Source organism: Eucalyptus grandis, chromosome 4 (genome assembly GCF_016545825.1).
Source record: "Eucalyptus grandis isolate ANBG69807.140 chromosome 4, ASM1654582v1, whole genome shotgun sequence".
In the NCBI taxonomy this organism is placed as follows: domain Eukaryota; kingdom Viridiplantae; phylum Streptophyta; class Magnoliopsida; order Myrtales; family Myrtaceae; genus Eucalyptus; species Eucalyptus grandis.
In genome coordinates, this window is record NC_052615.1 from 24,618,269 (window position 1) to 24,635,262 (window position 16,994).

The following is a 16,994-nucleotide window of genomic DNA, read 5'->3' on the forward strand; positions in this document are numbered from 1 at the left end:
TAACATTCTTGATTTCGATTCTTATTTTGGTCTCGACTAGTAGGCCAAGGATTGGTACACCGATGTTGGGAATAGGCCATAAGTCAACTTGAGGGTCGATTATGGGCCATTTAGCCTGTTCTAGAATTGGGCGGCTAAGGGATTGGTTATGCTTGGATAGAGTGGTTGATCATTAGTAGATTATTTGATCATAAGGATTGATTGTGGGATGATCATGCATTGTCATGGATTGATCAGTGGATGGTTATGAATCGATTTTGCACGGTCATGTATTGGTTGTAGGTGACTCCGCACGGTCATTGTACCGGTTGTGGATGACCATTAATCACTTCAATGTGACCATGAGTCGAGGCGGATCGATTAATCCCACACGATTATATGACAACCGAGAATCAATCGTGAATTGAATAAACTCAACATGGATCGGTTTCGAACTGGCCATAAATTGTAGCATAGGACCCTGGATTGGCCCCGGGATTGGCTATAGGACTAGTTGATTGGTTTAAGGATTGGACCTTGAACCTATTTGAGAGCCTTTTTTACACGATAAAAGGGAATTTTGAAAATCATTATGTTGATTAGGCTTGGTTGCATCTAGCTTTGTTCAATCATGACTTAGGCATGAACCTCGAACCAAATAAGGTAGTTGGTCGCGGTTAGACTCACATAATTCCAACCTAATGAGACATCTTTCAATTTAGTTACTTTCCTATAGGTGCATTAATTGTTTTTGGAAGTTAGTTATTTAATGAGGAGAGTGACTCATGATCTTAGGTATCCCTATTAAGAAAAAGGTTATTATTACCCTAAGATGAGCCTTGGAGGACAATAGTCTAAGCTTTGGAAACTAGTAATTGATGAAGGTGATGACTCATAAGTTTAGGTGTTATAGTCATCATTACAAGCCATTGATGGAGAGGATGACTTCGACTTATGTGTCCCTATTAGATTAGGGTCAATCAATCCCTATATCTAGAGACTTGGAGGACAAGGTTATCCAACCATTAATGCTTCCTGAATCAAGACCAAAGCACCATCTTTCCTCTATAGACTTGCAATCTTTGGTTTCCTAGGTTTTGACTTTCAGTTCCAGTTTTTTGAAATGGCTAGACCTCACTGTTTTCCGATTTTATTGAGCTTTTGATGGCTCAAATTTGATAAACTTCATTCATAAAAGTTGTTCAAAACATCTTAATCTATAACATCCTCTAATTTCAGATTTTTTTTGAATTAAAATGGTTGGTATGAGAGCCTATTCATTTATCATGTCAAACCTATCCAATGTAGTAAAAACAGTTGTCTTCTTGATTTTTTTTTATAGAATTTTTCTTTTGCAATCTAAACATGCTTCCTTCATCAAAGTTGTAAAGGATATCCATGTCTACAACACATTCAAAATTCAAAGTGTCTATGAAGATTTGGATTTCGAAATGGGTTTGCGCCCATTCTTGCTAACAATCACCACCGCCGTTTGAGCCGCTGTGAGGCTGCCGATCTAGAGAGTGTAAGTGGACTTACTAATATTTGGCTAGGGTATTGTGTTATGCTATTCCAAGTGTGTGACAAATCCTTGATTGAAGTTGATTGGATTGTTCTTACTTGAACTTGTTTGGTAACGTTTCCGATTGTTCTTATGTTGCCGATTTATTTTATGATGATGCTTGTGCTTGTGAGCCAAAGTATGTTTTGAACTACGAAAATGGATCTCGTTGATCTTGGATGTGCATTAAGACGCGATGGACTGACCTTACTTGGTCTCCGATTGATATTTAGGTGTATCGATTCCAAGCCATGTTCGATTCTAGGTTGGCGTTCAATCGTAACGGCTTAAGTCATGAGGCTTGAGTAGTAAGTAGAATTCCTAACTTTTGGCTAGGGCAATTGCCTACATCATCGAGTCTAGTGGTGTGCTCACCAGTGTAAGCCGTGTGTATGTTGTAATGTTATTTTGTATGCTTTGCTCATGTTTGCATGCTTGAATGTGTTCACGCCCTAGGACGAGCTCAAGGTTCGCTCGGCTTGAAATTGATGTCAACTTGCGATGGCTTAAATTTGCGAGGCCATGGATCAACATTGAGGCGTGCCAATTCCAAGTCTCGTTTCGTGCAGGGATCGCCTAAGGTCGTGAGGTATTGGATCAACATTGAGGCGTGCTAGTTTCAAGTCTTGTTTAGTACTGGGATTGCTCAAGCCCATGAGGTCTTGATATGGCATTGAAGTTGCCGATTCCAAGTCTTGCTCAGTATTGGGATTGACCTAGGTGTGCGGTTCAAGCCACGAACCAAGAATCATGCCTAGCATGTTATATATTATGATATTGAGGGTCATGGTACACTCTCTTGAATAAGGAGGCCCTCGAGCCTTGTATGCTTCAGCTAAGATGAAAGATGAAAAACTGGCTTTTCTAAGGCATCACATGTGATCACCTAATGAAAGATAAGAACCGTCATCACTTGAGGTGGTGATGATGCCCCTACGTCAATGGGATGTTCCCATGCCAACGGGATGCCTTGTTAATGAGAATGAGATGCCCCCACGTCAACAGGATGCTTGGGTTTGAGCCCGGAAGTCTCGAGAAGCCTCGGTCGAATCGAGATGCCTTGATTGAGCCAAAGAAGCCCAGCATGAAGCTGGAAGCCTCGGTTGAGTCGAGAGGGCTTGATCGAGCTAGGACAAAGTTAAATGAATCTTTTATGCGTGCCAATACATGCATAAGTATGATATGCTGATATGTTTATTGATAAGTTGAAGGTAAGTATACATTGAAGTATGTTGTAATGGATCTTGGTTTATGCTTGCATATCAATTGAGTGAGGCGTGAGTTCCTCATGTTGTGGGATGAATTTTGATTTATGTTTGCATATTATTAAATGGGGATTTCTCATGTTCTAATCAAAACAAAGCTTTTGTTTTGTCATTTATTTGCCATCAACAAATGTTTTGGGATAAGTTATGTGTTTGTTGAAAGATGATACATCCTCCTACCCAGAAATTAGTGGGTTTACTTATTGAGTTTATAATTCACCAAGTTGTTTTTCAGAATTGTAGGTATGAAAGTCTCCTCCTTTGGCGTTGTAGCCTCGCTAGAGGAGTTAGGGATTCCCTAGTCCATGTCTTTTTGGGTGATGTAAATGGAAGGAAATAGGCCCATAGAGAAGGGCCTGTAAATATACTAATGTAATATAGTTGCTGTGCGCTTTGTGTAGTGTTTTCTTGACTGCTTGATTGTCGTGTTGTCTGAGAGAAAGTTGTTGTACACGCTTCCGCATGTGCTTAAATTTAAGATTAAATGGGACAGCGATGCACTTAGGACATCGCAAAAATAAGCCCCGTCGATAGAGCTGGGGTTGTGACAATTATGGTATGTGTTGCTTTTGGAAATTCTACAGCAACACAAGTTTTAAAGCGGTAATTGACTATGACATTGGGCAACATTTTTTTTTTTTTGGTGGGGGGAGAGTGGGGAAGCGTTCTTTCTACATTGACTTTTGGCAAGTGACTCTGGTAGTAAAAGAATAGAAGAGAACATGGATGGAATTGTTTGACAAATGATTCAAATCTTCATATTAATGTCTACAGTTTAGGCAACGTTTAATGGATTTTTTTTTTTATATGTTTGGCAACAATCTTTAAATTATTGTCTTACATTGAAAAGGCGTAGGCAATTGAAGGTACTATGCCTCACTCATTTCAAGTGTTGCTTATTAAAATGAGAATTGCCTAACACAGACATAGTATTGCCCTGTATTTCGGCAACGGCGGCATAAGCAACCCTTGGAAAAGTGCTGCCTAAAGGGAACATGCAGCCCATGCAGCGCAATTTTGCAGTAGGCCAGTTATGCGGAATGTTGCTCACTGGCCGGCATGCTTAATAGGGAATTTGCATGTTCTTGCACCACCTTCCAAGCCATGATCACGTGCTTCTCAGTCACCAGCGTCGCCCCGACGGCAAACCGTAACACATAAACTCCTCCGACGGTTGTATGACTCATGAAGACCCGACCGGAAGCATTAATAGCGTGAAGCAATTGTGCATTGAGCCTGTTCACCTCGTTTAATTTCCATGCTTCACCATGTTCGTTATCGACATGGCCATTAGACATGCCGGCGACCCCTGAGGGACGAATCCTGAAACAAACCAACGCAAAGTTTATCGGGAAAACAACTTCAAATTGGGGATCTTCCTCCACGAGCTCCTCAAAGAGCTTTGCCAATCGGCAATGGTTCCTTATGTGACTCCTCAGGTTCTGCACGCCATGACTCCTGAGTACAAGCCACAGCTTCAATGCCCTGAACCTCCTGCTGAGAGAAAGTTGCCAATCTGCGTAGTCAATAACTTGCTTTGACTCAGTTGCCTCATTCTTGAGGTACTCGGGGTCTGTTGATAAGGAGTTCACGAGGGCATTTGGGTCTTTTACCCAGAGGCAGCAGCAATCGAGAGGGGTCAGTAACCACTTGTGTGCATTGAAGCTGAATGAATCTGCAAACTCCACCCCATTGATGAATTTCCTGTACTCCGGGCATATACACGAGGCTCCCGCGTACGCTGCATCGACATGGATCCACATGCTGAACTTGCTTGCGACTTTGCATAGAGGCTCCAGCGGGTCAACCGCTGCGCATGAAGTTGTCCCGACCGTGGCGCATAAGTACAACGGAATTAGCCCGGCATTGATGTCCAGACGGATTGCCTTCTCTAGCGAGTCCGGGGACAAGCCGAACAAGGTTGACCTCGTCGTCTTTAAGGCCCGGAAGTTCCGCGGGTCTATTCCCACAACCCGGGCAGCTTTCTGGAATGAGCAATTCGTTTGGTCCGACCCGTAGACAACGAGCTTCGCAATGGAATTATGTCCCAACTTCCTCAGGACCCTATCTCTCGCAGCAGTGAGAGTGCAAATGATGGCTTCGCTGGTATTCCCTTCAATGACTCCCCCGCCATTCCCGAAAGGGAGGAATGGCCTTGGCAAGTCCAGCATTTTCCCGAGCCAATCCATGACTAGGCTCTCAAGCTCAGTCGCAGCGGGGGAGGAGACCCAATTAAATCCTGCCACGTTGAACCCCGCGCAAAGCATCTCACCAAGAATCGCTGCAGTACTAGTGTTGGTCTGGTAGTAGGCGAAGAAATTGGGGCTCTGCCAATGAGTCAAGCCCGGGAATATGTGCTGGTGCACATCATCGAGTATGGCCTCCATGGGTTCTTCATCCTGCGGGGCAGAACTCGGGAGGCGTTTCGAAAGATACCCGGGCTCGACTTGGCTAAGAACTGGATATTTTTCAATGTTCTCGTAGTACTTGGCTAGGAAGTCAACGACCATGTGTCCTTGACGCCTGAACTCTCCAGGATCGAGAGGGTTCATCGCAATCTTATTGCCAACGACGTTTTCGAGCAGGTGCTGGCAATCGCATTGAAGGCTTTTCATAATGTAGTTGCAATTGTATCTTGGAGATGGGAGCGAAATGAAGTGGGGTTGTTGCCAATGCTTTTTTTTTTCAGCTAAGTTTGTGATGATCACTTCTTGCATACACGGCTTGATCTATATAGATGGGTGGTCTTAAATAGACTCGTCGAATGAGTAGGGTTGAGTTTGAGCATATGAACCAAGGAAAACGAAAATAGACTTTGTGGTAGATATGCTATCCACATGCACAACTCCTTTGGCCTCATGATCAAGACTGTCTCTTAGCAACCAAATTCCATTTCAAATTTTGGTTCATATCATAGAAAGTTTTATGATAGCAGAGTTCTGATACATAGGTTCCACATTATAACAATCGCAAAGCATACTACCAAAATTAATAAAAACATCTGCGGTTACTAAAAAATCATACTAGACAGATAATAATATGTTTTAAGGATTCATTGTAAACCACACAACACTTTTTTTAGGGAGGGTTTGGTCTGCTCCAATATTAAACAAAGGATGCCTTTTTATAGGCATTTGGAAAAGAAAAATACAAACAAAATTCTAGGACACTCGTGACTCATGACTTTTCTACTAGTAGCTAACAATTTCAACTTTTACATTCATGACCAACAATTTTTTTCATTTGCTACAATACTATACAGTGCTAAAGGAACTCCTATAATAGTGCTACAATAATATCATTTGTTGCTTTAGTAACGCTACATTGATGTTACAGTAACATCTATTTATTCAAGCCCTATCTTTTAGCCGACAGTCTACACTGGTCGTATTGACAAACTGGTTTTTCAAAGTTGTCTTACTCTGAGCTGTCCGAACTATCTTCATACTTTTGCCTTTTCAATAATCTCTTAGGGCTTCTTCTTTTTATGTAGAAACTAATGGGAAGTGAATGTGACATTAGCCAAACTTGATAGAACATTTATAAAACTCAGTGGAACATCTAGCTAGGGTAGAATCCTTAGTTGGAGTGATGGACTACTCTTGTCAAGATCTAGAGTGAGTGCAAGCTGAAACTCACTGTGATCATATGGATCTTGTGATAATGGTCCTTCCAATTGGATCCTTTGATGAGGATGGAGTATCTTTGAGGTTGGCAGAGTCCATATCAGCTTACATATCTATACCATAGTATTGATCAAGCGCTATATCAATTAGTATCTGATATTTTTAATTAGTAGGCTGCTCCCAAGAAGTATTGGTAGATCCTGCTAGCCACACCTCTGGTGGTATCACTTGATTATACCGGCGTAAATCCTTTGGTGCTCTCGATATTCCTGAGGGAATGCAGAGATTTTGCAGGGGAGAGTCTAGAAGAGACATTTTGGAATTACTTGGAGTTTGTATGTGGTTACCCCTCAGCTAGAGTTTTACTCATATCTTCACTTGGACGAACAAACAATCATGGTCTGTCGAAGAGTATGGTTGTATGGAGTTCTGTATTAGGTCTATAGGCTTCGAGCTATTCCTTAAAGATACATTTCCACACCCCCAATGGTTTAAACCAATTAAGCACATCACCTAAATGCTTAACCTTTGGTCTCCCTAAATGATTATGCCAATAATTAAGACCATTTTGGCTGTTGGAAATTTAATGGCCAAGGTATAAAAATTGACTAAATACCAATAGAACCATTTGAATTGTTCTAGGAACTCCTCATTTGGGTTGAAAGATATAGGATGGATGAATGGATATTCTGGATATAATCCATTTGGCCTAAGGCTTAATCCACCATACTTGCTAAAAATCTTCACTTGGTATATCCACATTTGACAATGAAGATTGTCAAAAAGGGTATTGGTCAATGAACCTGGGTATATATGGTAAATAGGCTCTGCTAGGATTATCAGGTTTCATCTTGGTTGTTTTGAATCCACCCATTGGACTTCGTCACATACATGTTGATAAATGCTATGAATGAATTCGGTCTTGATAGGAAGTCGGCAAGTATGTTTTTCTTTCCCAATATATGTTTGGTTTTAAAGGAATACTTTGAAAATCATTCTACCCAATTCAGAACCTGAGGATGTGGTATCCATTTCTGCTTGAACTTCAGCATCTATTTAAAGAGAAGGCATATATGGCAATCTTAAGGACACATTCTAGATGGAATTCTTCCGAAAAACGTAAAAAATCTGACAAATGTTATATCTACAACAAGAAATTCAATTACCTTGGTTAAATACGAGGTGGAGATCCAACCATTTCTTCTGAAAGAATAACGGTGCCATCACATAATCATTGTCCTATCAAGAAAGTACTGCAAGGACCATTTGTATTCATCAATATCACGTACCTCTTTTATCGCTCACCGGCAAGTCTGTCCATGAATATTGATGAAGAAAAAAAAAAGCGTGTCTTGATTTTCAATTCACTAACATATATAACTCTATCATTGATAATGCAATTTTGCACCTTTATGTGAATGGGCTTTGCTAGTATAATAGTGTTTGGGCCACCGTGAGAATAACAACTTGTTTTGAGCTATAAATTCTTGAAGGATTGGGCCACAAAACAATTTATAATTTTTGTTTATTTGTTTTTCGTGGTTATGAATAAATTGTTATTTTCACAGTAAATTAAAGACTACCACACAATCATTTCTCCATATCAATTATACCGTCCACCTTGGTTTTCTTTTTTTCATTATTGAAAATACACTCATCCTTCTTTTATGCCTGCCACAACAAAACCCTAATTATGACACATAAATCGTAATGATCCAAATCTGAGATTCACCATAATAAATTCTGATATTAGGTTGTGTTTGCTGAGGAAAGGTTCCCCCGACAAATATCATTCATCGAGGGGCCAAAACTTCAACTTTATTGTTTGAAATGGGTTCAGTGTTGTTTTAGAAAGGAAACGACTTGTCTAAACCACGGCCAAACGACAATACAGGAAAACAGGAGAAAAAGTAAATGTGCAATTTAATGTAAAAGTGCAATAAAAAAAGAAGAAAAAAGATAACTAGTGAGATATATCTTCGATTGTCGATTTTGGCAAAAGGTCCTTTACACCAACGCCTCTTTGGCTATTTATAGTTATATTTTACAAGTAACTACTCTTTATCAGTTACCATTTTGATTTCAAATCATTTTGGAAGCTTCGGCTCCATATCAATAACTGCTCTCTCCCTTATCTGCATCTTTAACCAAAGATAAGATATTCCCCTTGCCTAATGCGCTAAAGATAGTTTCTCCAAGAGATGGCGGTTTGGTGGAGGTGGTAGGCGTGCAAGGCCGAGAGGGAAAGGAAGGCGTGCAAGAGGGAGGAGAGATGAGAAAATGAGCCAAGAGTTGGCAAGAATGAATGTCACGCCTCGATCCTTCGAGCGCGCCCATCCCTCCTTGGTCAATTAAATAGCGACGTCCCAGGACGTGTTGCCAACCCATTCCTTTTAATGCGCATGTGGAAGTGAATTACCAATCCCATGACAATAACAAACGTGGGATAGAAAATCAGGATAACAAATTTCAAATCAACACATTATTAAAACCACAATCTGGTTTACAAAGAGAGGCGAACTCTAGGGTCTAAGTACATGAAGTTTATCTTCAAAAAGAACTTCTGAGCCATCCATGCTCTTGACCCTTCTGCCTCAAGCTTTGAGATTCTTTACCCTACAGACCTGAAAATGTTATCCCACAATGGGATGAGACGACGGCTCAACAAGTTCGCTCCTTAAGTTTCGACTAGGAAGAAAATATGCCCAAATGGTTGCTCAAACACAAGCACAAGCTAGAGGACTTACCTTTGCCTCTATTCCATCTTGCAAATCCGTAAAATTCGCAAATTCATTGAATCACGTTAACAAAATCAAATCATCACATTGCATCGAATCATCAATCAATCAATTTAGTTGATTCCATGTCAGCAAGACCATCACTCGGTCAATCCATTCAATACTATATATAAAGTCCGATCATATCAAGGAATGCTCACTCTAAGCCGATAATAGATAGTACAGCTCGTACTAAGTTGATAAATAATGTATTATTCCTACTAAACTATAACAAGCCATGTACATAAATAATGACATCGGGATGATATAGTACACTAATAATGCTCTCACGATTTGAGAGTGCCACCATTTTTATCATTCATGATAAAGCTGCGTGGGCCAGAGAGAGAGAGAGAGAGAGAGAAGGGATAAGAATGACTTCAAAAGTCAAAGAAAGGAAGGAAAAAGGAGAGCAATGGTGCAGGGATTGTCGACTGAGGGGGACCCTTTCATGCATGGGCTTCGAATAGAGAGGGCGGGATAAATAGAGAGAGAGAAATGTGGAGGAGCTTTGGCTAAGCAAAAATAAAAGGGAAGTAAAAAGCAGCGAAGGAGGGAAGGAAAGAGAGAAAGATGTCGGTAGAGAAGGAATCCGGTGAGGGGGAGGAAGAAAAATAATTAAAACACAAATATTTCTGCTTGAACTTCAGCATCTATTTAAAGAGAAGGCATATATGGCAATTCTTAAGGACACCTTCTAGATGGAATTCTTCCGAAAAATGTAAAAAATCTGACAAATGTTATATCTACAACAAGAAATTCAATTACCTTGGTTAAATAAGAGGTGGAGATCCAACCATTTCATGTGAAAGAATAGCAGTGCCGTCACATAATCATTGTCCTATCAAGAAAGTACTGCAAGGACCATTTGTATTCATCAATATCACGTACCTCTTTTATCGCTCACCGGCAAGTCTGTCCATGAATATTGATGAAGAAAAAAAAAGCGTGTCTTGATTTTCAGTTCACTAACATATATAACTCTATCATTGATAATGCAATTTTGCACCTTTATGTGAATGGGCTTTGCTAGTATAATAGTGTTTGGGCCAATGTGAGAATAACAACTTGTTTTGAGCTATAAATTCTTGAAGGATTGGGCCACAAAACAATTTATAATTTTTGTTTATTTGTTTTTGTTGGTTATGAATAAACTGTTATTTTCAGAGTAAATTAAAGAGTACCACAAAATCATTTCTCCATATCAATTATACCGTCCACCTTGGTTTTTTTTTTTCATTATTGAAAATACACTCATCCTTCTTTTATGCCTGCCAAAACACAACCCTACTTATGACACAAAAATCGTAATGATCCAAATATGAGATTCACCATAACAAATTCTGAGATTAGGTTGTGTTTGCTGAGGAAAGGTTCCCTCGACAAATATCATTCATCGAGGGGCCAAAACTTCAACTTTATTGTTTGAAATGGGTTCAGTGTTGTTTCAGAAAGGAAGCGACTTGTCTAAACCACGGCCAAACGACAATACAGGAAAACAGGAGAAAAAGTAAATGTGCAATTTAATGTAAAAGTGCAATAAAAAAAAAAAAAAGAAAAAAAAAAAGATAACTAGTGAGATATATCTTCGATTGTCGATTTTGTCAAAAGGTCCTTTACACCAACGCCTCTTTGGCTATTTATAGTTATATTTTACAAGTAACTACTCTTTATCAGTTACCATTTTGATTTCAAATCATTTTGGAAGCTTCGGCTCCATATCAATAACTGCTCTCTGCCTTATCTGCATCTTTAACCAAAGATAAGATATTCCACTTGCCTAATGCGCTAAAGATAGTTTCTCCAAGAGATGGCAGTTTGGAGGAGGCGGTAGGCGTGCAAGGCCGAGAGGAAAGGAAGGCGTGCAAGAGGGAGGAGAGATGAGAAAATGAGCCAAGAGTTGGCAAGAATGAATGTCACGCCTCGATCCTTCGAGCGCGCCCATCTCTCCTTGGTCAATTAAATAGCGACGTCCCAAGACGTGTTGCCAACCCATTCCTTTTAATGCGCATGTGGAAGTGAATTACCGATCCCATGACAATAACAAACGTGGGATAGAAAATGAGGATAACAAATTTCAAATCAACACATTATTAAAACCACAATTTGGTTTAAGAAGAGAGGCGAACTCTAGGGTCTAAGTACATGAAGTTTATCTTCAAAAAGAACTTTTGAGCCATCCATGCTCTTGACCCTTCTGCCTCAAGCTTTGAGATTCTTTACCCTAGGGACTTGAAAATGTTATCCCACAACGGGATGAGACGACGTCTCAGCAAGTTCGCCCCTTAAGTCTCGACTAGGAAGAAAATATGCCCCAAGGGTTGCTCAAACACAAGCACAAGCCAGAGGACTTACCTTTTCCTCGATTCCTTCCTGCAAATCAGTAAAATTCTTTGAAATTCAAATTGAATCACGTTAACAAATCAAATCATCACATTGCATCGAATCGTCAATCAATCAATTTAGTTGATTCCATGTCAGCAAGACCATCCATTCAATACTATATATAAAGTCCGATCATAACAAGGAATGCTCACTCTAAGCCGATAATAGATAGTACAGCTCGTACTAAGCTGATAAATAGTGTATTGTTCCTACTAAATTGACATAACAAGCCATCGGGCTGATATAGTACACTAATAATGCTCTCTAAAAGCTGCTCAGGTATAGTATACTGTTCTCACCATTTGAGAGTGCCACCATTTTTATCATTCATGATAAAGGAAGGAAAAGAGGAGAGCAAAAGTCAAAGAAAGGAAGCAAAAAGGGACCAATGTCGGTCGGCTGAGGGGGACACTTTCATGCGTGGGCTTCGAATAGAGAGGGTGGGATAAATAGAGAGAGAGAAATGTGGACGAGCTTTGGCTAAGCAAAAATAAAAGGGAAGTAAAAAGCAGCGAAGGAGGGAAGGAAAGAGAGAAAGATGTCGGTAGAGAAGGAATCCGGTGAGGGGGAGGTAGAAAAATAATTAAAACACAAATATTTCTGCTTGAACTCCAGCATCTATTTAAAGGGAAGGCATATATGGCAATTCTTAAGGACACCTTCTAGATGGAATTCTTCCGAAAAATGTAAAAAATCTGACAAATGTTATATCTACAACAATAAATTCAATTTACTCGGTTAAATAAGAGGTGGAGATCCAACCATTTCTTCTGAAAGAATAACTGTGCCATCACATAATCATTGTCCTATCAGGAAAGTACTGCAAGGACCATTTGTATTCATCAATTTCACGTACCTCTTTTATCACTCACCGGCAAGTCTGTAAATGAATATTGATGAAGAAAAAAGAAGAGTGTCTTGATGTTCAGTTCACTAACATATATAACTCTATCATTGATAATGCAAATTTGCACCTTTATGTGAATGGGCTTAGCTAGTATAATAGTGTTTGTGTCACTGTGAGAATAACAACTTGTTTTGAGCTATAAATTCTTGAAGGATTGGGCCACAAAACAATTTATAATTTTTGTTTATTTGTTTTTGTTGGTTATGAATAAACTGTTATTTTCACAGTAAATTAAAGACTACCACACAATCATTTCTCCATATCAATTATACCGTCCACCTTGGTTTTTTTTTTTCATTATTGAAAATACACTCATCCTTCTTTTATGCCTGCCAAAACACAACCCTAATTATGACACATAAATCGTAATGATCCAAATCGAGATTCACCATAACAAATTCTAGATTAGGTTGTGTTTGCTGAGGAAAGGTTCCCTCGACAAATATCATTCATCGACGGGCCAAAACTTCAACTTTATTGTTTGAAATGGGTTTAGTGGTGTTTCAGAAAGGAAGCGACTCGTCTAAACCACGGCCAAATGACAATACAGGAAAACAGGAGAAAAAGTAAATGTGCAATATATTGTAAAAGTGCAATAAAGAAAAAGAAGAAAAAAGATAACTAGTGAGATATATCTTCGATTGTCGATTTTGGAAAAAGGGCCTTTACACCAACGCCTCTTTGGCTATTTATAGTTATATTTTACAAATAACTACTCTTTATCAGTTACCATTTTGATTTCAAATCATTTTGGTAAGCTTCGGCTCCATATCAATAACTGCTCTCTCGCCTTATCTGCATCTTTAACCAAAGATAAGATATTCCGCTTGCCTAATGCGCTAAATATAGTTTCTCCAAGAGATGGCAAATTGGTGGAGGCGGTAGGCGTGCAGGGCCGAGAGGGAAAGGAAGGCGTGCAAGAGGGAGGAGAGATGAGAAAATGAGCTAAGAGTTGGCAAGAATGAATGTCACGCCTCGATCCTTCGAGCGCGCCCATCCCTCCTTGGTCAATTAAATAGCGACGTCCCAAGACGTGTTGCCAACCCATTCCTTTTAATGCGCATGTGGAAGTGAATTACCGATCCCTTGACAATAACAAACATGGGATAGAACATCAGGATAACAAATTTCAAATCAAAACATTATTAAAACCACAATCTGGTTTACAAAGAGAGGCGAACTCTAGGGTCTAAGTACATAAAGTTTATCTTCAAAAAGAACTTCCGAGCCATCCATGCTCTTGACCCTTCTGCCTCAAGCTTTGAGACTCTTTACCATAGGGACCTGAAAATATTATCCCACAACGGGATGAGACGACGTCTCAGCAAGTTCGCCCCTTAAGTTTCGACTAGGAAGAAAATATGCCCAAAGGGTTGCTCAAACACAAGCACAAGCCAGAGGACTTACCTTTGCCTTGATTCCTTCTTGCAAATCGGTAAAATTCGCAAATTCATTGAATCACGTTAACAAATCAAATCATCACATTGGATCGAATCATCAATCAATCAATTTAGTTGATTCGATGTCAGCAAGACCATCACTCGGTCAATCCATTCAATACTATATATAAAGTCCGATCATATCAAGGAATGCTCACTCTAAGTCGATAATAGATAGTACAGCTCGTACTAAGCTGATAAATAATGTATTGTTCCTACTAAACTGACATAACAAACCATCGGGATGATATAGTACACTAATAATGCTCTCCAAAAGCTGCTCATGTATAGTATACTGTTCTCAAAGAGAACCATTTTTATCATTCATGATAAAGAAGAGAAAGAGAGAGAGAGAGAATAAGAATGACTTCAAAAGTCAAAGAAAGGAAGCAAAAAGGAGAGCAATGGTGCAGGGATTGTCGGCTGAGGGGACCCTTTCATGCATAGGCTTTGAATAGAGAGGGTGGGATAAATAGAGAGAGAAATGTGGAGGAGCTTTGGCTAAGCAAAAATAAAAGGGAAGTAAAAAGCAGCAAAGGTGGGAAGGAAAGAGAGAAAGATGTCGGTAGAGAAGGAATCCGGTGAGGGGGAGGAAGAAAAATAATTAAAACACAAATATTTCTGCTTGAACTTCAGCATATATTTAAAGAGAAGGCATTTATGGCAATTCTTAAGGACACCTTCTAGATGGAATTCTTCCGAAAAACGTAAAAAATCTGACAAATGTTATATCTACAACAAGAAATTCAATTACCTTGGTTAAATAAGAGGTGGAGATCCAACCATTTCTTCTGAAAGAATAATAGTGCCGTCACATAATCATTGTCCTATCAAGAAAGTACTGCAAGGACCATTTGTATTCATCAATATCACGTACCTCTTTTATCCCTCACCGGCAAGTCTGTCCATGAATATTGATGAAGAAAAAAAAGCGTGTCTTGATTTTCAATTCACTAACATATATAACTCTATCCTTGATAATGCAATTTTGCACCTTTATGTGAATGGGCTTAGCTAGTATAATAGGGTTTGGGCCATGTGAGAATAACAACTGTTTTTGAGCTATAAATTCTTGAAGGATTGGGCCACAAAACAATTTATAATTTTTGTTTATTTGTTTTTCGTGGTTATGAAAAAACTGTTATTTTAACAGTAAATTAAAGACTACCACACAATCATTTCTTCATATCAATTATACTGTCCACCTTGGTTTTTTTTTTTTTTTCATTATTGAAAATACACTCATCCTTCTTTTATGCCTGCCAAAACACAACCCTAATTATGACACATAAATCGTAATGATCCAAATCTGAGATTCACCATAACAAATTCTGAGATTAGGTTGTGTTTGCTGAGGAAAGGTTCCCTCGACAAATATCATTCATCGACGGGCCAAAACTTCAACTTTATTGTTTGAAATGGGTTCAATGCTGTTTCAGAAAGGAATCGACTTATCTAAACCACGGCCAAACAACAATACAGGAAACGGGAGAAAAAGTAAATCTGCAATTTAATGTAAAAGTGCAATAAAAAGAAGAAGAAAAAAAGATAACTAGTGAGATATATCTTCGATTGTCGATTTTGGCAAAAGGTCCTTTACACCAACGCCTCTTTGGCTATTTATAGTTATATTTTACAAATAACTACTCTTTATCAGTTACCATTTTGATTTCAAATCATTTTGGTAGCTTCGTCCCCATATCAATAATTGCTCTCTGCCTTATCTGCATCTTTAACCAAAGATAAGATATTCCACTTGCCTAATGCGCTAAAGATAGTTTCTCCAAGAGATGGCGCTTTGGAGGAGGCGGTAGGCGTGCAAGGCCAAGAGGAAAAGGAAGGCATGCAAGAGGGAGGAGAGATGAGAAAATGAGCCAAGAGTTGGCAAGAATGAATGTCACGCCTCGATCCTTCGAGCGCGTGCCCATCCCTCCTTGGTCAATTAAATAGCGACGTCCCAGGACGTGTTGCCAACCCATTCCTTTTAATGCGCATGTGGAAGTGAATTACCGATCCTATGACAATAACAAACGTGTGATAGAAAATTAGGATAACAAATTTCAAATCAACACATTATTAAAACCACAATCTGGTTTAAGAAGAGAAGCGAACTCTAGGGTCTAAGTACATGAAGTTTATCTTTAGAAAGAAGTTCTCCCTCAAGCTTTGATATTCTTTACCCTAGGGACCTGAAAATGTTATCCTACAACGGGATGAGATGACATCTCAGCAAGTTCGCCCCTTAAGTCTCGACTAGGAAGAAAATATGCCACAAGGGTTGCTCAAACACAAGCACAAGCCAGAGGACTTACCTTTGCCTCGGTTCCTTCTTGCAAATCAGTAAAATTCGCAAATTCATTGAATCACGTTAACAAATCAAATCATCACATTGGATCGAATCATCAATCAATCAATTTAGTTGATTCCATGTCAGCAAGACCATCCATTCAATACTATATATAAAGTCCAATCATATCAAGGAATGCTCACTCTAAGCCGATAATAGATAGTACAGCTCGTACTAAGTTGATAAATAGTGTATTGTTCCTACTAAACTGACATAACAAGCCATCGGGCTAATATAGTACACTAATAATGCTCTCCAAAAGCTGCTCAGGTATACTGCTCTCGTTAAGCTGACATATTAAATTATCGGGTTGATATAGTATACCGGTAAATAGCTCTTGCTAAGTTGAGATATCAACCATCGGGCTGATATAGTATACTCATGATACTCAATCTAAGCTGATTAAGTATATTGCTCATGCTAAGTTGACATATCAAAGCCCGTAGGCTGATAGAGTATATTGTTCTCACCATTTGAGAATGCCACCATTTTATCATTCATGATAAAGCTGCGTGGGCCGAGAGAGAGAGAGAGAGAGAGAGAGAGAGAGAGAGAGAGAAGGGATAAGAATGACTTCAAAAGTCAAAGAAAGGAAGCCAAAAGGAGACCAATGGTGCAGGGATTGTCGACTGAGGGGGACCCTTTGATGCGTGGGCTTCGAATAGAGAGGGAGGGATAAATAGAGAGAGAGAAGTGTGGAGGAGCTTT

The 16,994-nt window shown here is 39.3% G+C and overlaps 1 protein-coding gene across 1 annotated transcript; it reads right to left on the minus strand.

Moving 5' to 3' along the window:
* Nucleotides 1–3,746: 3,746 nt before the first annotated feature.
* On the minus strand, nt 3,747–5,489 carry LOC104444552 (tyrosine decarboxylase). Its single transcript, XM_018873863.2, has one exon. The coding sequence runs from the start codon at nt 5,418–5,420 to the stop codon at nt 3,837–3,839; it is 1,584 nt and encodes a 527-aa protein (XP_018729408.2). The 5' UTR covers nt 5,421–5,489; the 3' UTR covers nt 3,747–3,836.
* Nucleotides 5,490–16,994: the final 11,505 nt, after the last annotated feature.

What these genes read in the sequence shown, in the direction of transcription:
- LOC104444552 (XM_018873863.2), bottom strand. Translation starts at nt 5,420, where the DNA reads ATGAAAAGCCTTCAATGCGATTGCCAGCACCTGCTCGAAAACGTCGTT.